At 44.2% G+C, this 22371-nt stretch overlaps 1 protein-coding gene across 1 annotated transcript in view; it reads right to left on the bottom strand.

Annotated features, from left to right (window-relative positions):
* KIAA1549L (KIAA1549 like) overlaps nt 1-22371 on the bottom strand; it is a 104126-nt gene that overhangs the window by 51940 nt on the left and 29815 nt on the right. The window contains exons 2-8 of the mRNA XM_041469383.1: nt 14498-14845; nt 10704-11318; nt 9254-9366; nt 6940-7159; nt 5634-5767; nt 3238-3400; nt 249-308 (exon numbers count right to left, since the gene is read on the bottom strand). Of these exons, the coding sequence (XP_041325317.1) occupies nt 249-308; nt 3238-3400; nt 5634-5767; nt 6940-7159; nt 9254-9366; nt 10704-11318; nt 14498-14845 (1653 nt within the window). The remainder of the gene's footprint in view (nt 1-248; nt 309-3237; nt 3401-5633; nt 5768-6939; nt 7160-9253; nt 9367-10703; nt 11319-14497; nt 14846-22371) is intronic.

The raw sequence follows: 22371 nt of genomic DNA, 5'->3' as shown, positions 1-22371 counted from the left end.
TCTCAGAATTGTTTCAACCAAAGTGCTATAAACTCTGAGGTGGGTGTTGGTTGCTGGAGATGTCGCTGTTCAAGATGATTATCACTCATGCCACAGAGTGACTGTAAGCTCATTTGCCCAAATGAAGGCAGGTTCAGTGGGCAGCCACTTCTTTCTGTGTAAAATTACTGCACTGCTGTGTTCATATAAATGAGCACTAAAAATTATTACCTGGAGTGCCTGGAGGAGGGAAGAACATTAGAAAGTACCTGTTATCACCCAGTAGTCTCTAGTTGATTCCGAGACATCAAGGTTTGGATACTCCAAAGCTTTAAAAACAGAAGGTTAAATTATGTCATAATATTCCAACATCCTACACATTGTGCATCCCAAATCCCTGGCAGCAATAAATAAAATTGAACTATGGCCCAAGAGGAGATCTAGACCATAATTTTCAGGGTTACAATTTGTTTTCTGTCTGAAAAAGAACACCAAGTGTAAACAGAAGAAGCACTGCCACACAAAGCAGAACATATATCTCCAAATAGTGCCAAAATACTGTCTGGGACTGAGTCTGGATGAAGCCCAGGAATGCCCAGAACTAAGAAGGATAGGTAATAGGTGTTGTATTCATCTCTGCTGCTTTCTCCCCTGCTGAAAACCAGATGGGATTCCATGACGATTCTGTGATTAATCCTTATATAGCCCAGACCATAGTTTCAGCCTAAAATAACATGAAAATATACCAGGATAAGACTCCACATGGACTGCAAACGAGACTAACAAAACTGTGAGCACACCTTGGAGTGTGGTGCTCTCTCACTGTGCACCATTTAAGGCATTGCTACCAAATGTGTCTGCATCTGTGAGAAACTGGTATTTGCTGTTGTGGTGCCTTTTGTTAGCTCCTCCATCTCCAAAGTGCACCAGGCTGTAAAGCTCAATATGCTGCTAATTCATTCCACAGCTCAGCGTTTGTTCAATAGATGAATTCCAGAAACTTAATTCAGAAAACATCCATGCTCTGCACGTTGATAGGCTGCTACTGAGTCACCTTGATTTTTAAACCCCAAAGTGGCTGGGAATAGTAAACATTGTAAAGGATTTGATTGCACACAGTAGCTGCTTTTGAGGAGGACTTCACAGCGTGCCCTGAGCTGTGCATTTCCAGGACAGACTGCAAAGGCTCTGGAGGAGCCTACTGGGAAATAACATGCTCGGAGAACAACCTCAATATTTGTTTGATAAACTGAGACAACTACACTGCCACATGAATAAGCATCAAACACTCTTCAAAGGAAACATTTTCCAGACACACTATCAGTCTGGAGCCGTAAACACTGCGCGTGCATTAAGTTCATGAGTTTGCAGCACAGCTGCTGCACTGGGAATAAAACCAAGAGCTCCAAAATGAAATATAAGCCATTAGTTGTTTAAGAAACACTAGCTAAAGACTTTATCAGGTCTGTTTATCATGTGTGGGGATCAGCAGACAACTGCAGTACCACAAGAGACTTGCTGTGTGACAAATGGCTTGCACAGCTCCTGACTACCAAGCATGTGCTTGTATTGCTTCTGTGAGAAGCACCACAATCCTCTTCCTATGCAACAGGCCTATTTTGGAGGCCAAACGCTTGAACTGAGCACAGCTAGCATCAAAAGTTCCTCCAGCTCTCTCCTTGCACTCCTGGATGGCCCAGGAGATGAAGACATGTCCTGAACACAGGGCATCCACCAGCCATCAAAAAGGAGCCTGTCTCATGAGGAATGGGGGACATTCCTTCTAGATCCATGACCACACCCTTTACCAACAGCCTCTCTCCCTCTGCCTCCCCTTGCCTCCCCTGTGGAAAGACTTTATGAAACACAAGCCCACTGTTGGAGCCCTGGTTGCTGACAATTTCAGACTTTCTGTGCTGACAGACTCTGACCCCCAGGGAAGCACTGTATTTGACCTGAGGACGTGGAGAAGGCATCCAAAATTGAATGATAGAACTGAAATTATGGGTGCGTAGTTTGATTAGAAGTGTGTAATATGTGGTGAAAAACTCAGAGTTTAAGGTTTTAGAAGATGGTATGTGTCTTTTACTCCGTGATAGAAACTCAGACTCAAAAGTGCACCAACACAGTGCAAGAACTTATAGGGCAGTTTCACCTATTTGTTTCCAAATATCGTAATTTGATAGGTAATGCCTCAAGAAAGACATACAAACCTCCTTTCCCAAAGATTTGCACAGCCACCTAAGTTAGTTGTGATTCCTGACTGCCTCACAGCAGAGAGAAACCACTTATCCCACAGAAAACTCATCCTGCAAGTCACTGGTGAATTGCCCCATGTAATTTCTCTGCTGTTGGGCTGTTTGTAAACAAAATGGACTGAGAAAAAAAAATAAACAAATAAATCTGTGTTTTCCTCAGTGCTCACTTTCCAACAGTCTGCTGCTTCTGCATGTACCCAGCATGTCTCTTCTCACCCCCAGCAAACACAGAACTCCAGTCTGCAGCAAGCTTAATTTCACACATCACATTAAGAAGCAGATTAAACAGAAATCCCCATAATCAAGTGTCTTGTCCCTTTAATCATTTTAAAGAAACTAGCAGGCAGAGTCAGAGAGCACATGCACCACATGGGTTGCCCACACAATTGTCTCCAGCTCTCTGAATTCAGTGCCTTCACAGCAACTGCAATGCAAGAAAACCATTGATGCCAAAGTGATCGGACCACCCGTAGACTGAGGATGCAGTTCTCAGCAAATGCACCAAGAGCTTTTTAAAACAGAAGCACAGGTGGAGCTCATCCCACTAGCCAAACACTCCCAGCCTGATCCCAGCCCCTGGAGCAACCACCAGGGCTGAGGAGTCCCCTCAAGCAAAGGGCTGTGCTGAAGCTAAAGCTCATTCAGTGCTGTGCTAAGCACTCCTGAAATGAAAACTTTGGGACTTTTGTGCTTTGCTTTTCACAAAACTACAATTTTATTTTGTTTGTAACCTAGCACAGGATTTTTTTTTTTTATTATTAATGACAGAGTATATATGTTTTTCCTTAGTTTTTTGCCAGTGTTGCTAGCAGCCAAAATAAACACTGAACCCATGGGAAAAAAATAATCATCTAATTTCCCCCTTCCCCCCCCACCTTTTTTTTAACAAAATACAGTTTAAAAAGTAAGCAGAAAAACTACCTACAATCCCTGAGTTTGACAACAAAGCCAAATTCTGGTGCTGGCTAATCTTGATGCTGGGAAGGAAGCACATACTTACATTCAGCAATGGTGAGAGGTGGGTAGGTGAGGTAGAAACCCACCAGCTCAGCTGACAGCTGATTAAGAAGGTTGCTGGAAATAGTGCCATTTAGAGTTGTGCTTTGATTTTTCACTACATAAAACAGAGTGACAGCTTGGGAGACATTGGAGGTGTTCAAAATCTGAAACAGAGGCAAAAAATAATATGTTGCTGTGGTTCAGCTCATTAAAAAAAAAAATGCAATACAAAGAAACAAGAGAAAGGCTAACCTGAAGAATGGATTAGCTACATCTCATCCAGCTTTACTTGTGTGATACTTTAATCCCTGCTTTAGCACTTACAGGGTTCCTGGAGGACAGCAGCAGGCAGAAAAGGTGCAGCCAGGACTGAAAATGTTTTCCCCTGTTTTTACCAGGAAATGTGGGATGAGGGAGAGGATGCTTATCAGAAAAACCATCCAGTGCTTGACGCAGAGAAATTGTGCTGTTTATCTTTCTGTCTTTGCTGCCTTCCTACTGCTGGTCTCTAGACCCACACATTTTCCATATGAAATTAAGGGATATCATGTCTTTCTGTCCCTAAAATCATATGAATCCCTGCTCTCTTCCCCACTCCAGCTCAGTGCCAGTCTCTTCCTGAGCCCAAATCTGATTACTACGTTTTGAGGACCAATTCTATTCAGTAAGTACTAGATGAGATTCTCAAACATCAGGAACAAAACCCACATGTTTTCTGGAAAAACTTACACCCAAGGGCAAGAGGAATGGGGTTATTTGGCCACTGATAGGTACGCCCAACAGCATTCATGAATGTTATTTAAATACCCCATTTTTATGGTTTGGATCACCAATTTAAAAGAAAAACCATGGTACAAAAAAAGCATCAGAAGAGCCCAAGGTCAGACCAAAAGTCTGCCTAGCCAATGTCTACCTACAAATGGCTGGAGCAGAGGGTTGGAGAATTAGCACAGGACAAGAGGAATAAATGGCTCTCAACAGTGTAAGATTATCCCACAGCTGTGTTAGAGCCATAAACCATATGCCTGGGTTTAAAAAGGGTTGATGACTTTTTATTTTATATCTTTGGCCAAGTGTTTTTTGTAATTTCCATATTTTTTTTTTCTCCAGTTACATCTGGACATCTTTACCACACAGTGTGTGAAAGGATGCTTCTTTTTATTTAAATTTGAGTAGTTCTGTTATGGGAAACCCCAAGTGGCCACTCCTGATTCACTACTAGCTGGAGAGCCATGGCAAATTTCATTTCTTCTTGCATGGAAGATGCTTCGTGCCTTTTACCCACCTTCCCTCTACTGTCCTAGGGCAGCAATGCCTTTTCTAAACTGGCTCTGTCTGCTCCAGAACTGTTCTGTTAATTAATCTAAAGCCCTCATAAGTGTTCTGTTGCATGGACTTAATCTTTTGCATGATACTGGAAGAACTTAAAAAAAATTTATCATCAAGATCATACCCTTGAGCTTCTTACTCCCCAGCTTATATGTTGCCTTCAGGATCTCCTTCCTGTCTCTCCTTAAATTGGCAATACCCACAAAAACAGCCACTACCTTCTCCTAGTGCTCTTTCCAAAACTGTTTAGGTGCTTTGTGAGATCTGCCACTTTCACTACAAACAAATTAGGCACCATGAAGTTCCCCTCAATGCCACAGGTCCAGCTGTTGAAAAACTTGATAATTAATCACTTTACATACTGTGGTAGGGCCTGTCTTGCCCTGTGCTTTGCTGCCTCCCTGAGCTCCACCAGTTTGAGCACGAACTCACAAGAAACAGCACCAAAATAATTAGCAGAGCGCTGATGGCAAAATTTTCTCCTTCTGAGGAGCACAGTCCATACACAGAGTTTTATCAAAAATCAAAAACATATCATAATGTTGCCCAGAAGATAGTTTCTCTAGTCCTGAAGTACAGTATAGAATGTAAGAGTGTTGGCCCACTATACATATAAAGGTGTGTACAAATTTGTGGCGAATTTGTGCCCGTGAGTATGAAACTGAAATGCATACCAAGAGAAAGAAATCTATTCCATTATTTCAGGGCTTAAAAACAACTGTGCCTGGCACCATCTTTATACCTGAAGAGCCTCACTGAAAGCAACTAATGTGTCAGAATAACATCTTCAGTAAAAACATAAATTTGGAAGACTGTGTTTTTATACTTGGAATTTCATTTATATAACTGAAGTGCAAGCAGTAAAACTCCAATTCTTGAAAAGAAACAGTCTTCTATAAATCAGGCATTTGTAAGTTTTCCTGCAATGCATAAATGATCTTATTGCAGATGAAATCATAAACTTCCTTCCACAGTGGCTAGCAAAGGCACTGTGTTGGAATAAAAACATACACCTGGCAAAGAATAACCAGGAGGGTTTGGCAGCAGGCAAAGCACCCAACACTGTACCTGAACAGTTAAGTTGTTGCTGGTGTTTAGGACCTTTCTTTCAGCATCCTGAAATGCTCTCTGGAGCCGCTGTTCCATGGTCTGAACAAATTTGCATGACTGAATATTGTCTGTTTGACCCACAAACTGCAGCTCTGGAAAAAGGGAGGCATTAGCATGTGGACAAAGTATTCTCAGTTGCAGCACCAAGAACAAAACGATCAATTCACACATTAAGCAGGTGAAAATAATGCCACTTCAGGAACTGCAATAAATTAGCCTTAATTAAGACAAAATGTAAGACTTAAACTGCATTATTAGAGCTGATATTCTCCACAAACAAATGGAGATTGCTTCTGCAATGATATATAAGATGGTAAGCCTGTTCACTGTGCATATACTTGCTCAGAGCCAGGCAGTAAGCAAAGTCATCCTAAAAGACAAGTTATAATCTTAAATCTTGCAGGTCATTTGGCCCTGCAAAATATAATCAATCATAATATTGATTCTCATTCTGTTTTATTTTCACTCTAGGAAAAATGTACTTGTAACTGCCATAAGTATGTGTATACAAACATTGTAAGCACACATGTAAGAAATATTTTTTATCATTTAATATATCACTTCAGAGCACTCTGCCCTCTCCTAATCTTATAGTGCCCCACAATTACTCTGCACTGATGCTTGCTGCTGCATCCCCTTGATGCCTTTTGGGACTACCTAAAAACAGAGGCCAGACAAAATTAAGGAAAAAAATGCAGTTGTATTTATCGAAGGGCCTTCAGGTACATTTCAGGCAGACAAAGCCCACCCAGGGGCTACACCCAAAAAAATGGATGACAGGTCATGGGTTTCACACCTGGGTTCCATACCATGGGTTTCATGGGATTTATAAGCTTGGTCCATTTTCATATTGAGGGTTAATCCTCCAATTACAGCTTCAGGTAATGAAGTCATTTACCCCCAGTTTGCTGCCCCCAACTCACTTTTGTTTCCATCTCTCGAGGACTGAGGCAGTGAGGTGTCCTTGATTCCCAGGCCTGGAGAGGAATTGTTCTGCCTCACCAAACTGCGAGAACAGCAGCTAACACTTTACATGGAGTTCAGAGTTACACACTAAAGAATTGCAGGGCAACAAATATACGAAAAATAGAAAAGCTGAAACCCTAAGGCATCACCCTCACAGCAGTGAGGTGACAGGACACCTGAAGGCAGAGCAGAGCCCGTGCTGCTGCCACTGCGGAGAGCTCTGGGCAGCGGTGCACGGACACACAGCCAGCCCAGGCAGGCACCCCTCAGCCAGCCCAGGCAGGCACCCCTCACTCACCCGTCTTCAGCTGGAAGTGGTAGGCGGGCAGGGGCTGCCAGGGCAGGGCCAGGGCCACCAGGGCCTGCAGGTGTGGCACGTGCTGCTTCATGTCCGCCGTGGCGTTGCCGAGGCCGTAGGCGAGCAGCTTCTCGGCGACTGCAGCCGGCGTGAAAACCAGCCTGCCCCGCGTGACATAGTAACCTACGGTCAGGTTACTCGACTGCTCCAGGATTTCAACCTAAAACACACAGGGCAGCATGGGTTTTTAATTTTTTTGTTTATTATTTTCTCCAATAGCCACTGTTTGTGGATGTGACAGCCTGGTCAGAGAGCGACAAAAGTTTTTCCAGAATCAGCCTGGGAGACTTTAAGGAGTTGAAGAGAAACAATGTTATCCAATCATTAAAAACAACCTACAGGTGTTGTTTTTCTAATAGCTGTTTTCTTGTTATTCTCATAAGATTGTTTATAAATTAGTGTCTTGTTAATTAGCCAGTCAGGTGAAATGTATTGATTGAATGACCAATCAGGTCCACCTGTATCAGAACAGTGTATAAAAGAGTGTGTAAAAGAAGTAAAGACGGGAACTTTATGCCACTCAGCCTTCTGATGATTCTGTGTCATTTCTTACTAAACAGTGACAGCTGTTTGATGGGGTTTCTCACCCTGAATATGTGTCCCTTGCACTTTTTATCCTGTAATCCCCCATAAACCCTGTGGGGTCAGTTAGTGTCATATCAGACAAGGTGTGGATGCTGAGAACTGGTTAGAGAAGAGAATCAGATAAGCTTGCCCAGGAACTACTCTGTGAAGTTTTGGGAAAGTTCAGAGCAGGAATTAAAACAATTCTTAATCTTTGCAGCTGGTGTTGTTTTCTCCTAAGATATTTACAAGAGGGTGGTGTGCCTAATTAGCCAATGGTGTGAGGAATGTTGATTGAGGACCAATCAGGTCCACCTTCATCCTAACTGTCTATAAAAAGTGTGTGGTTTTTATTAAAATACCATTTTGCCTTCTGAGCCTGTGAAGTCTATGTGTCACCTTATTCATCCATCCTCAATACAACAGTGACAGACACGGTATCAGCAGAGCTGCTCAGAGAGTTTTAGGCCCAGCCCATGCAGCATGAGCCCCGAACTGAAGGAGTGCAGAACTGCTACCACAGCTGCAAAGCTCCAGGTTAGGCTGGGCCTTCATCCATGCACAGATACTGGGACATTTTACATATGCATGGAAAACTACAGAGTGCTTCCAGCTCCTCCTCCATGCCTGAAGTTCACTGACTTTATGCGTCTTTCTGTCATTGCAGGTTTTGCAGACAGATTTTTGAAAGACAAGATTTCTAATATTTGATTGGGCTCTTATCTCCTGTTCTCCTGTACTGTCCCAGATGGTTAAGTCTATGAGCGGACCTATATGAGTGGAAATGTAAAACCACAAGAATGGACACACCGTGAGTCAAAACATGAGCTGAGTTTTACCTCAAAAGTCTGTATTTTCCTCTGTTAGAAAAGGCAGCTTCCCTCAGTTTGCAAAAAGGCAGGGGACTAAACTTGTCAGTTTTTATTGCTTCTGCCAAGGAGCACACAATTCCCAAAGCAAGTGACATCCTCCACACTTGCAGCAATAAAGCACGAGGACCAAAGTCAACTTGATAACCTCTGTTTTGAGAAAAATTACTTTTTTCCTTCCCAGAGGCTTGGACCCCACACAAGCCCCAACCTGAGTGCACAGGAAGCTATGTCCAAGGAAAAGGGCCCTGGCAACCCATCCAATCCTGCTCCCACACACAGCAGTGCTGATGTTCATGCAACTTATCTGCAAAGTGATGAACACATCACCTCCATTTATTTTCAATAAAACATGCTTTCTCCCTGCTTGGGATTCTTGTTCCTGTGAAATTGCACCTGTCACGTACTGGGTTTTCAGAGCAGGGAGTGGACTGACAGCAGTGACATCCCATTTACCAGCCATGCTTGCCATTGATCCAGGCTGAGCACAGCAGCACCCGGCTGCCCCTGAGCAGAAGTCACTCCTGAGCTGCAGGGGAAGAGGAAACTGCTGTCAGTAGTCATTTCCCAGAGCACACTAAAAAGAAGTTTGCGTTTCTCCCTTCTTCATCAAATAAACCGCAAAAACTTTGGAGTATTCCTTATATTTTTAGAGACCAGAGTGCGTGCCACCTCTGCCTGCTCTCCATAGGAAAACCTCAGAGCTCCCCTCCAAGAGGCTTCCTGCACCCAGGGACACACCTGGAGCTGCAGGCAGCTGTGGTTCTTTGGTGGGAGAGCTGTTTTAGTGAAATCATGCAGGGAAAGCCAAGCACACTTACCTGAGCACTGACATTCTGGTTGAAAGCTTGTCTCAGCACTTGGTTGAGGCCTTTTCTCACACTCTCCCTGAAGGCATTGCTGATCATCATCCTCCTTGTGTTCAGAAACAGAACTGTGGAGCAACAAAAGCCACAGGGTGGTTTGAGACATCACCACGCTCTTGTTTGCTCTCTTTAATTGTTTTACATTGGGCTGGCTGTGCAGGGATCCTCAAAGCAGCTCGGATTAGCAGCAGCTCCAAAGACAAGAACTGCAGGGGCTCAGCAGCTCCTGAGCTCCCTATTCATCCCATGGCAATAGCCCATTGTTTCCATGTTTCCAGAGCAAGGTCTAACAAATGCAATTTCATTAGCAGCAACAAGTCTTTGCCATGCTGCCTCTCCAAGGAGGCGTGAGGCCACTCGCTGCCTGAGGACAGACTGGCACAGCATTCCCAGGGGACTGAGCCAGAGCTGCACAGGCAGGCTTCACATCTTCATGGTCACAGTTACATAAAAGAAATCTGCTGCTCCACTGTTACGATTGTTTTCTATTTAGAAAGCACCTGTATGCTTTCTTTAATAAACCTATCACTATCTCCTTCTTTTTCTCTTGTAATTTGCAGAAAGAATTTTATAGCTGCGTTGAGTACTTTCAATCATATACTGTACACAAGCTACCTCTATCTTTAGAAATAGCTGTTGTACTCATCACACTATTGATGGGCATATTTAGCAGCTAAGAAACACACATTAGCTCCAAAAGCTGCTTATTTCACTGTAGCATGTATCATGCAAGGTCACAAACTCTTTTCTGTACCTATTCTTTGCTGAGATCTCCCAGACACACACATCTTCTGGTGCTGTGCTGCCACAAGGAGTCCATGAGAAGCCTGGGCAAGGTACCTCTCCAGGCCCCTTTAGTTCAGAGTTCTTACAGCTAAGGAGAAGCTGCCCATGAAAAAAACAGCCAGAGCCAGAAGTGGCACTGCTCACAATCCTCAAAATCCTCCCATTTTGAAATGTGCAACTCTAAATGCTAAACAAAATTTTCAAACGGATCTGTACTGATAGAGTTAGGTGTTCATACTAGAACAGAATTGGGTTTTTGTGCATAAACAGGGCTGAGCACCAAGGCAGGTCACTGCACTGTCCTCTCCAGTAGCACAGACTCCTCACTGCAAAGCAGACACTAAACCATCCCAGCTTACAGGGCTGTCCCTCCACATAGGCGGTGCTGCAGTGACCCCTGAACTCCACAGCACCTGATCTCACCACTTCATTTGACACAGTCGTGTTAAAACCCAAGGCACAAGTAAAGCCAACACCATTTCCAGCTAACAACCCTGCTCGAACCCATCTGATTCGTCAGCACAGATCAATCACTACTGCCCCACATTCCTGGACACTGTGTTTCTCACACCTCACAGACACGGGAGAGCCCTTCAGCAAAGCCAGAGGCTGCACGTACCTGTTTTCACCATCATGTTGGCAGAGAGCCGGCAATCCAGGGAGGGAGCTGCCGTCATGTTAGCGAAAGCGGCTGCTGCCGTGGTGTCGGGAGCAGCAGGGCTGAGTTCCACGGCAGGAGGGGGAAGCCTAGTTGTTTTCGCTGATGCTGTAATAGATGTCAAAGCTGCTGTCATTGTCAGTGGGGATGGGGTTGGCCTTTTGCTGATGTCTGAGCTCGGGAACTTCTGGGTGTCAGTTACTGTTGTTTCTATCTGCCTTGGTACGTGGGCTGTGGGTGCGAGTGTGGAAGCTGTGACCGTGCTGCTCTTGGGGGTTATGAGCAGAGCTGGAGTGTCCAGAGGTGAGGCAGTCGTGTTTCTTGTTGCAAAAGGAAAATCTGCCTGTGTTCCTACTGAGCTCAGATCCGGTGTCAGTTTTGTGGCAGTGTTATTTTTTGTTAGTGTCAGGATCGGTGTGCTTAGAGCCATCACGGATGGCAAAGGTGTGTTTTCAGTGCCTAGAGAAAAGAAGGAAGAAGCTGGCACTGGTGAAGCTGGAGATGATTTTCTTGTTAGTGGTTTTGCTTCTGAAGTTTCTACTGTAGGTATTGCACCAGAAGATACTCCAGATAACACTGTAAGAACAGAATGGGTAAAATTGGTTGTTGACAAAAAAGGAGACTCTACCTGTGTTGGTGATGCATGGACAGAAGTTATGATGACTTGACTGCAGAGCACTGGTGGTAGGGGTTTGCAATGGGATGCCCTTGGCAGCATTATTAGATATGTTACTGGGAACTAGACTGACTTGTAGCATTTGTGTCCCACTCCTCCTCACTGAATATGGGTGGATATTTATCAGCCATAAACAAATAACAAGGGGACTCAACTGGTTGTCTGCAAATTCTGGAAAATTCCCAGAACCAGTGTCTTCTCATGTTGCCATATTCTCTTCACAGAGAAAAGCAAGGCACAATTCTTCCCAGGAATATTTCTGAGATTCACATTCTCTGAACATCAGAGAAAGGGAAAACACAATTCTTATCACTTGCTGTGCCTGTGTTGTGCCAAAGTAGAATGCAATGTGGGGATTGTTTATCCAAAGTGAGGATGTTTTGCTTCCTTGGCCTATCAGGGCCAGGAGATGTGTGTGTGTCAGACTGTCACGAGACAGTGACGAGAGAGTCAGATGACAAGTACAATTCTGTACAGTTACAAACAAAAGTGAGTGCGTGGCAAATTCAGTTTAGATGCAATGTATATAGTATAGTATAATAAAGTAATTAATTAGCCTTCTGATAAGTTGGAGTCAGATGTATCACTCTGTCTCCCCTCGTCAGAGTTGCCTTTGATTTACAATATTCACAGATAAAACTATTCAAGAGAATTGAGCCAGAAGGCTTGGTTACAGGGAAGGGCAGTGTGCTCAGGGTGACACTGCTTCTGTTTGGGGCTGAAGTAGTCAAGCTGTCAGTGAGCTGAAAAGCTAGCACTGGTGCTGTGCCTAATGTTTTCAGTCAGTAATCTTTCCAGCATCACTTGTTTGGGATTCTAGAGAGCTGGGGAGAGCACCTGCAGCATTAACAGGAGGCACATGTAAATGGAGAGGTGCTTTCTTATGTATACTGATAGGAACCTCTCCAACACAGAATAAATCAGCAATGTTTTCAGCCGTGTTTCCATGCTTTTTTTGCAGAGAGTCAGGCATTGTCAATGCAGTAGCAATGGATGAATACTGAACAGGAGATGTTTTCAGTGCAAGACCATCTACATCAAACTCTGAAAAGTTATTCTTTTTAGGAAAGGGTAAATTTGAAATGTTTTGACTATAGGATGTATATGTATAGTTTGCTGAAGGGGTGGAGAAGAGTGGCTGCTGATTTGTATTAATTTTGTTTTGCAGACTTGCCACTACTGAGTATGGTGCATAGTATTCATCTTCCAATGGAAAAGCACTTGGAGCAACTTCCCTTCCTTCCATTTGGACTGAAGTTTTCACCTAAGGAATACTAATGCCAGCTGCAGACAGCAATGCTTTATTGGTCCACGTAGAAGCTGAAGTTCCAACTTCAGGAAGGCTGACAGGATCTAAATTGCTTTCAGAGTCTGCATTCAAAATCCTGGAAGAGGCCAGAACTGTGGCTGTCCATCACTGTTGTCATGGAAACAAGTGATGGCAACGTACCCCACGCTGGAGGCATGACAGAGGCAAGTGGCTTTTTATCAACTGAATACAAAGTCTGACCAGAGGTTAAATGATTTAAAGCTCTTGGAGATGAATACTCTGCATGTGGGGTCACAAGAGTGGGTACTCTCATCTTTCTGTCTTCATTTGCAGTTACATCTGAACTTTCCAGGTGGAAGATGTGCAGTCACAAAAGCAGTAGCGGCAGAAGTATTTGTGGTAGCAGGTTCAGGTTTGGGAAGGCATACAGTGGAAGTAATTAATGGCACTGCAGCTAGATCAAGAGAGAGTCATCATGGCCATCACCAAAACACTGTCTAGTATCCTTGATCCTGTGAGGAGTGGACAGGTTTGGATACCTGGAGAAACTTTGGAAAGCTGAGTTCCATAATGCAGAACATTATTAGCAGTAAAGTTCACGGACATCTTTGCTGTCGCTGCTCTTGTGAAAGGCTGTTGAGCTGTCCTTGCCACAGGAAAGCCACCAGGATTTGGGAGAGCAAGGCAGAAGCAGCTGGGAGTCTCATGCTATTTGCCCGCTAAGTTTCATCAGTCCAGTTTCTGCAAAGCTCTGATTCAGAGGCAGCAGCGGGAGGGATCTGCAGCCTGCCCTGGCTGGCTGCTGCCGCCCTGGGACAGGCTGTGCGTGCTGCCCCAGTAAACACCTCGTTTGTCTCCGTTAGCAAGGGAGACCGTGGGCTTGCTGGAGAGGAGTGTGCTGCATTTCTAAAGAGAAAATCTGTTTTGCTTCTAAATTCTCCTACTGGCAGCACTGCACTGCGAGCGTGCTCTGCATCTGGAAAAAGTGATATTGGCAGTGAAAGGGAGGACGTGCTCTGTGCTGAGCTGGAGACCTCAGCTGAGCTCTTGGAGGATCATGACATGAAAGGTGCAGGGTGAGAGGCTGTAGTGCAATTAGTGCTGTGAAAGACTGAGGGTGACTCATTGGCAGTATTACATGTGGAGTACCACAGCACGGAAGACTGATGTAGGAACCGCTGCTTTATCCTGAAAAACTGATGATGACAGAAGAGTGGTACCACTAATCTGCCAGTCAGTGCTGTCCTAAATTGCTTCAGCAGAAGAGACATTTTACATAATCTCATCAAGGAGCCGTGACAAACTTTTGGAAATTACTGTCAGGGGAGACTGATGCATTTTTGACCCAGGAATATCAGAATCTACAAATGACAAAGAGGTCCTTTCCAAAGGAAACCCTTTTCCCACTAACTCTGTGAAATGCACTGTTGTTGATCCAATGAAAATCATGGCCCCCATAAACAAGCTGGGACCCCTTCTGTGATTCACCACACTGGAATGCACCATGCTTAGAGCACTATTCCTGCTTTCACTAACCTGTGAGCTAGCTGAATCTGTGCTGAAGAAACCTTCAGGATCTGCAGACAAAGGCACTTGGATGGGCAGTACAGCTGGTTTAGAAAAGTTAATGGCATGAGGTGACTGGATTACCAATGAGGAGGATGATGGTGATGGAACAGCGGCAAGCATGCCTGATCCTGATGTGCTTTCTCTGGAAATGGAGGGTGTTTTCTAATGGCACTGGCTGGGATGGCACAGCTGTACTCAAATGTGTCACTGGTGGTGTGGTGGGCAGTGTGGCAAACATACCAAGCTGAGGCAAACCTGTTAGAGCAGCTGTGTCATCTGCATCTTGAGAGGACGGCCTCAGAGGCGACTCGGCTGAAACCTCAGCGGGTTCCTGGGGTGCACTGCTCCCACTGCCTTGGTAGAGGGAGGGTGACAGGTGCATCTGATCCAAAGTCCTGGCACGGGCGCCAGTCAGCGTTGTTTTGATCATCTGAAGCAAGTCTGCGTTCTCCAAAGTCTGTCCCAGAGAAAGATCAGCTACTGAGGGAGTCTTGGTTTCTGTGGAAGGCCGTGTTGGTGATAGTATAGATCTCCAATTAGGAAAAGATCCTGTAGAAGGAGCATCATTGACACGCTGTTGCCTGACACCTGTAAAATAATAAGTAAAATGAGTATATTCTTCCCCAAAATGAAGAGTTGTTATCTTGTTGCTACAAATCCCAAAACAAAATTCATTATATTTGGAAAAACATGTGATTTTTTTGTTGTTTTCAGAGTGCATAAAAATTCAGAGAAAGCTTACCAAAAAAAAAAAAAAAAGCCCCAAACATGAAACCCCGTGAAAGGTTCAACACAACATATTTCAAACCCTTCAACTCGTTTCATCTGACATTGTTGTTTGGACATCCTACTTTTACCTACTTTTACCAGGGATGTCTCAACATACTAAAAGACACATCCTTAAGCCTGGGACAATTCTTGAGGTTATCATGAGTCACCCTGTGTCAAAATACTGTGAGAAGATGGGTTTAGAATCAGTGCAGAAAGGGTATGGGTTTTGGCAAGCCAGCTTCACTGCCTTGGCATGCAGTCTGACATGGGAATAGTCAGCACTGGCTGTGTTCCTGCAGGATGCATCTGGAGGTGCTCATCCTGCCAGCTCCAATAAAGCGCGCAATTACAGACACAAAAGGAAGAAAATAAAACAGGGATGAACAAGAGGAGAGGGGGGCAAGATCCAAAACAAATTAGGACATTAAACTCTTTTTTTGACATGTGCAGATGCACAACACATCGTTTCAAACACCAGTTTACTCTGCATTCAACACCACAATGTTCCTAGGCTTTGTTTTCTTGAAATGATTACAGTTATCCCAAAATCACAGAATGGGAACACTCCCATTTGTACTAATTTAAAGATTAAGATTCACTCAAGGGTAAAATTTAAGGTGGTGGGGTTTCTTTTTCCTTTCCCCCACGTCAAGACAATGGATCAAACCTCAGTCCTGGCACTTGGTACCATGCCAATCTGTGTCCCCTTGCACAGCCAAGCAGAGGGAAAATATGGAGCTAAATCCTGCCCTCCAGCTGCAGCACATCTGGATCAGACACAGGGGACGCCAACCTCCTCCACAGCCCCGTGAATAACCCAGCATAACGGTGTGGAAAAGCAAGCAGAGCAGATCTTGAGACACATAAAATGGGCTGGACACTGGCTGCAGCCACCCATGAACCCAAGGGTCAGCAGAGCCAACAGCACCAGATGGGATCGGCCCACACGGACAGGAGCCAGCAGTGGGAGACTTTACAGCACAAGGGAGGAGAATGGGTCACATTGCACCTATTTTATTAAATCTAAGCTTCTTTCTTTCTTTCTACAGTTTTCTTTCCTCCCAGGTTTCTACACCACCCATCCTCCATATGCACAGCCCACAGCAGGTGATTAGACCAGCTCCTTCAGGCTACCGTGTGAATCTCACAGGAATGTGCTAGAATTATGGTCAGCATTTTCTCTCTCCAAAAAATAAAATTAAAAAAACAAAAAAAAAAACAACAAAAAAAAAAAAAAAAAAAAAAAAAAAAAAAAAAAAAAAAAAAACCAACAAAACACCAAACCAAAACCACACGCACAAACACCAAGAAAACCAAAACAGTAAACCAAAACCTATGAGAGATCTTCCATTCCATTTTATCCCTCTATTTAAGAGTTTTACTAAGCCATACTGAAAAACAGCCATTACTATCTCCTTCACTAAGATGCAAGAATAATTACAGTCTCCAGAAGCAATTTGGTTTAGGGAAGCAGCTCCAGGATGGGCTGGAACAGAGCTCTGCCCTCCAAGCAACCAAAGAAGCGCCCAGACCTTTCACCTGACACAGGTTAACTTGCACACAAGAGATCTGGAGAAAAGCAAAGGGAGGCAGACACAGGGCTACATATGGCAAGGAGAGACAAGCAGGAGAATAATGAGCCCAAATCACTTTTATGGATCTACTCCAGAAGGTCAGCAGGCTGGACAGGTGGCTGCAGAGTCCACCAGGGAACTTGACCCACCAGGAGAGGTTTGCAGCACAGAAGGGACACTTTTGTATTTGGGCCTTGGCTGCTGATGTGTCATCAGGGGACTGGAGAGTGGTGTGGCCTGGTTTCTGACACTCTACATGCTCCACCCTATGCTGGAAGGCACATTGTGTTCTAGACTGTGTTTTGATGGCTTTTCCTTCCTTGTGAGTCTGGCAGATTTTTAACAGAGGGTAGGAAAGAAGATGAGATGAATTTTGCTCAGCTAGAATAGATTCAAACATGTGCCTGAAATTAAGAACTAGCTGATGTGCTTTGCAAAACCAGATTTTAGGCAACCTGCAGCTTAAATATCTCTGCTGCTGAAGTCATCATTACCCAACCTGTTGCACCTCTGACTGTCTTGTTTCACCTCAGTACTGAAAAGTGACTGCAAAGCCTTCGTGTGGGATTTCTTTTAGCACTTAGTCCTAGAACTAATCTAGCACAAGTCCTAAAGTGGACTTCAGCAAATCAATGTTTTCTACTTTTCCAAAACAGCAAAACCTGTCAGCATGAATCCTCTCACAGACTGCACCATTCTTCACACATTTCTTCACACATTGGTTTAATGAGAATGATTACAAGCAGAGAGACAACATAAACCTGGAAAAAGCATTGATGTTACCTCATATTGACAAGAAGCGAAGAAAAGTTCAAATATTGCAAAGAAGATAAAACACAGAATAAAAATACCCTCTAGCCACTTCTTTATTCCAGTCCTTCAGTTCTTGTTCCTTCCATTCCCTACCAACTTCCAATTTCTCTGCTCATGTCCATTAATGAGAAGTCAAGCTCCCAAGTTATTGAAGCATTAAGAAAATTATACAATATGCTGCAACCTATGTATGATGCTGGCATTCCACTGCAGCAGATTCTCTTTTATTCTATGCCTATGGAGAGATATGGACTGTCAGCATCTGTTTCAAACTGCCATAAATTCAGCATCCTGGTAGTAACCAGACAGACACAATACATGGAGTTTAAACTGAAGGACATACTCTGTGCTTGAGAATTGCTAGGATGGCGTCAGCTCCCTATCAAAAACTGTGCAAACCAGGACTGCATCATGGAAAAAAGGGCAGGCAGGAAAACATTTCACTTCTATATCTATCAACAGCTGAACACACTTGATGAAGGAGGAGACAACCAATTCAAATCAACAGGAAAGCCACAATGAGATCTCCCCAGAGCACATTGAGCACTGAGCCACTGCTGGTTCACACCAGTAGCTGCTTCTCCTGCCTCTAGATTACCTGTTATTCTTTCATATCTCAGCCTGCTGATGAACCACCACCTCCAAACAGCCCAAAATCCATCTAACAGTAACCTCATTACAACAGCCATCACTGATGAGGGATCTTTCCATTAGCAATGATGAGGAATATTTCCAATATGCCAGAACAGGAAGTTAAAAATCAGTCCAGTTTGGAGAAAACCATGTTTTCTACATTTCTGAGCACTTTTTTGCACACCTAAAGGACTCTCACCTCTCCCCTTTAATAAAGTGAAGGTCCCCATGAGGAAGGTGTAGGCTGCCATGAGGGCACCCCTCACCTTCTCTTCTCCAAGCTGAGCAAACCAAGGGACTTCAGTCACTTCCTCCACATCTTGCCCTCAAGGTCTTTCATCACCCTTCATCACTCTAACAATGTCTTTCTGCCACTTCTGAGTCAATAAAAAATATCAGCTCAAAGGCATCTTCAACAACAGAAGATTTTTATTGGCTCAACTTTGGTTGCATTACTTACAGATCACCTGGATTGATAACATTTAAAAGTGGATCTGATAAAGAGCACACTCAGAAATTTTATTGCATGACTGACAAAGGCATCTTCCCCATTATATGTCAAGTATGTATCTTTTCATAACCTTCAGCATACTGAAGACAGAATTTCAATTTTCCAATCAAGTTGCTTTAATTATTCATTTTTGAGGGAAAAAAAAGGACAAAAAAAAATCCCCAACTGCTATTAAGTACTGTAAAGGCTAAATTTTAGGAATAAAATAATACCTATATAAGACTAATTGTAGCCACACAAAGCACAGCAGAAATCCAAACGTTATATTACATAAGCAATCTGGATTTTATACAGCTCTAAATCAATCAGCCCTAAGGGAGGGTAACTCCAAAGACACCTTATAAAAAATCAGACTGCGAGAAATACAATTACTTGCAAACAAACACTTCAGCAAAGCCTTTGATAATGTCTGCCAAACACTCTCCTGGAAAAGCTGGCAGGCCATGCCTTGGACATGTGCACTTTTTGCTGGTTAAGAACTGGCTGGATGGCTGGCCCCAGAGAGCGGTGGGGATGGTGCCACATCCAGCTGGGGACAGTCCTTAGGGATCAGTGTCAGGGCCAACCCTGTTTATTATCCTCATTGGTGATCTGGGTGAGGGGATCAAGGTATCCTCGAGAAGTTCACAGGCAACATTAAGTTGGGCTGGAGTGTTGTTGAACTGCTGGAGGGTGGGAAGGCTCTGCAGAGGGATCTGGACAGGCTGGAGGGATGAGGCGAGGCCAACAGGATGAGGTTCAGAAAGGTGAAGTGCCGGGTCCTGTGCTTGAGTCACAACAACCCCATGGAGTGCTGCAGGCCGGGGCAGGAGTGACTGGAAAGTGGCCCAGGGAAAAGGAGCTGGGAGTGCTGGTCAACAGCAGCTGAACAGGAGCCAGGTGGGCAAGGAGACCAATGGCACCTGGTGTGGATCAGAAACATCCAGCAGGAGCAGGGCAGTGGCTGTCCCCTGCACTGGGCACTGGTGAGGCCACCCCTCCAGTGCTGTGTCCAGTTCTGGGGTCCCTCAGTTCCTGAAGGACATTGAGGGGCTGGAGCGGATCCAGAGAAGGGCAGTGGAGCTGGGAGGGTCTGGAGGGTAAAAGCCCTGTGAGAAGCAGTTGAGGGAGCTGGGGGTGTTCAGCCTGGAGAAGAGGAGGCTCAGGGGAGACCTTACCACTCTCTAGAACTGCCTGACAGGGGGCTGGAGCCAGGTGGGGATCGGCCTCTCCTCCCGGGCAGCCAGTGACAGGATGGGAGGACACGGCCTCAAGCTGCACCAGGGGAGGTTCAGGTTGGACATCAGCAGGAATTTCTTCACAGAAAGGATTGTTAAGCATTGGAAAGGGCTGCCCAGGGAGGTGGTGGAGACACCATCCCTGGAAGTGTTCAAGAAATGACTTGATGAGGCAATTAGTTTAGTTGGCATGTTGATGTTTGGCCAAAGGTTGGACTCAATGATCTCACGGGTCTTTTCCAGCCTTCATGATTCTAGGATTCTAGAAGAACAACAACCCACCTACAAGTATTGCTGAGAGACTCTTTAGCACTTCACCCCACCTTATCCAGTACCAGATGGGGCTATCCCAGGGCTGCACCTCTTTAAAACAATGCCACTAACATACCAAAAAAACCAATTTTTTTTTTTTCTTCTCAAAAGTACAATGCTTCCCATTTATTATTGTTTTACCACAAGAGATTGAGTGCCCAAAGATCAGATATGACTGGTATGAGATATAATAAGAAAATTAAAAGAATTAACAGAAATTAATAGTAATCTCTGTTACACCAGTGAAAAAATGCACACCCTAATCACAGGGTTCTGCAATTTACTTCCATTGAAGAGCATTAAGCCTACACTTTTATGATGATAGCACCACTTCAGAGTTTTCCTAATGCTATCATTTTTTTTCATTATTCATTAAGAGTTTACAACTGGAGAAATGGCACAAAAATATAGATTTCATGAGCCAAAGGATGTGAAATACACTACCAACGAAAATACAAATGCTCAGCAAAGCATTTATAAAAATAGCTATGTAGCATATCAAAATCTTGCTCACTGTGCAGAATGGCAAAAACTATGCCTTCATCATATGTTATCCCAATTATACATTGATGAGATCATTACATCACAACCTGTGTATCCCATACATCTCACTTTGGCATCATTCCACAGGCCTTTGCAGCGTAATTACACACCTTTTGCAAAACAATCAACATGTAAGTGTTTTCTAGCCCTGACGACAAGCCAACCTACAAGACACGTGTCCTGAGCCCTGGTTCCCACAGGCTGAGTCATGCCTGCTCTTCTGGTCAGTGTGCTTTGTGTTCATCCTCCAAAAAATATTCCTGGAGGGACCACCAGGATCATACTGGAAGGGATAACAAAGGTGTTTTTGGCAGCTGCCAAACCCACAGCTGCTACAGCAGGAATGGAGAGTGAAGAGCCAGAGAAAACTGCAAAAGAGCAAACGTAAAGAAACCAGAAAACTAAATCCTGTTCTTCATGGGTTCTCATTAATATCCATTTTTTTCAAGCAGATTCTAGGAAAAGTTAAGTGGTTCAAGACACACCTTCTCACATTTGTTTCAGCTGTAATTTTTCCCAGATTAGATCTTGACTTTCCAAACCCAAAATTCTGTCCTGATGGATTTAAACCCAGATTATTTTACCAACAGCTGAGAATATTTACATCCTAACTGTTGGAATCTTGGATGCTGAGAATTTTAGACTGTTTGTGTCGAAAGGCACAGACCCTCAAGAGAACACTGCATTAGATTGAGGCTGTGGAGAAAATTGAATGATAGAACTGGGACTGTGGGTGTGGAGTTTGAATAGAAGTGTGTAATATCACACAAGTGAAAACTTAGAGTTTAAGGTTTTAGAATATAGTAATATATATATATAAAGCAAGATGGAGGTTTTAGGGTCAATGAAGGTTTTTATCAGTCAATGTCTACAAGAGCCAGACAACAAAAAAGCACCATTGCATCCAAAAAAAAAGCCCTTTTTCCAGTGATCTTAGAAAATTATAACTGAAAACTATTATTGATTTCTTTTTGACAACCAGGAAACCAGGAAAAAATATTTTGTCCTGATACCATCAGAATTCTGTTGAAATGAAGCAGCTTTACTGTGACGGAAAATCTGTGAGGAGGTACCACATTGCACAAGGTTTCCTTCTCAACAAACAAAAGTTTGGACTTCATAACAAATAATAGAAAAACATCAGGGCACAATATTTGTCATTTCAATTGCACTGCCATGTGTTTTTTCAGATGAAAGCCAAAGCAGAAATTTTCTGTTTGGGATAGTGGTGAACTTTCCTTGCCCTCACAAAGTTCCCTTTGGATCCCAACACTCCAGCAGCACATCGGGGACAACTTCTTGGCTATCAATTAAAATCCAGCGCTGCAGGGAAAGTGCACTTTTTGCCAAAATGCTTTTGGCATGGCCTGCCTGGCTGGCCTGCCCAGCCCAAAGTCAGTGGCAGGGATTCGGGAGCTCCACGACTGTCACCAGCCCTGCTCCGGGAAGCCACAGGCTGGTGTGACTTGTCCCGAGTGCCAGCCTGGCCTGGGGCTCCAAAGTGTCCCCTCTTCCACCCAGGAGGCTCTGCTGGGAGGCTTTAATCCACTCCAGCAGCGGGAGGGAGGTGAAGAGCAGTGCAAGAGACAATGGATCAGCCAGGGTGAGAAAACCACGCTCTGGTGGCGGAGGGGACAGCTCTGCCAGCAGTGATCCCAGCAGCATCATCTGCATGTTGGATTCAGAGCAGATGCTCAGCTGGATCCTTAGGAAATGAGAGTGCAAGAGAGGAGGGTTCAT

This window comes from Pyrgilauda ruficollis, unplaced genomic scaffold (assembly GCF_017590135.1).
Source record: "Pyrgilauda ruficollis isolate IOZ18807 unplaced genomic scaffold, ASM1759013v1 scaffold230, whole genome shotgun sequence".
NCBI lineage: Eukaryota > Metazoa > Chordata > Aves > Passeriformes > Passeridae > Pyrgilauda > Pyrgilauda ruficollis.
This window is presented reverse-complemented; position numbering and strand designations above follow the sequence as displayed.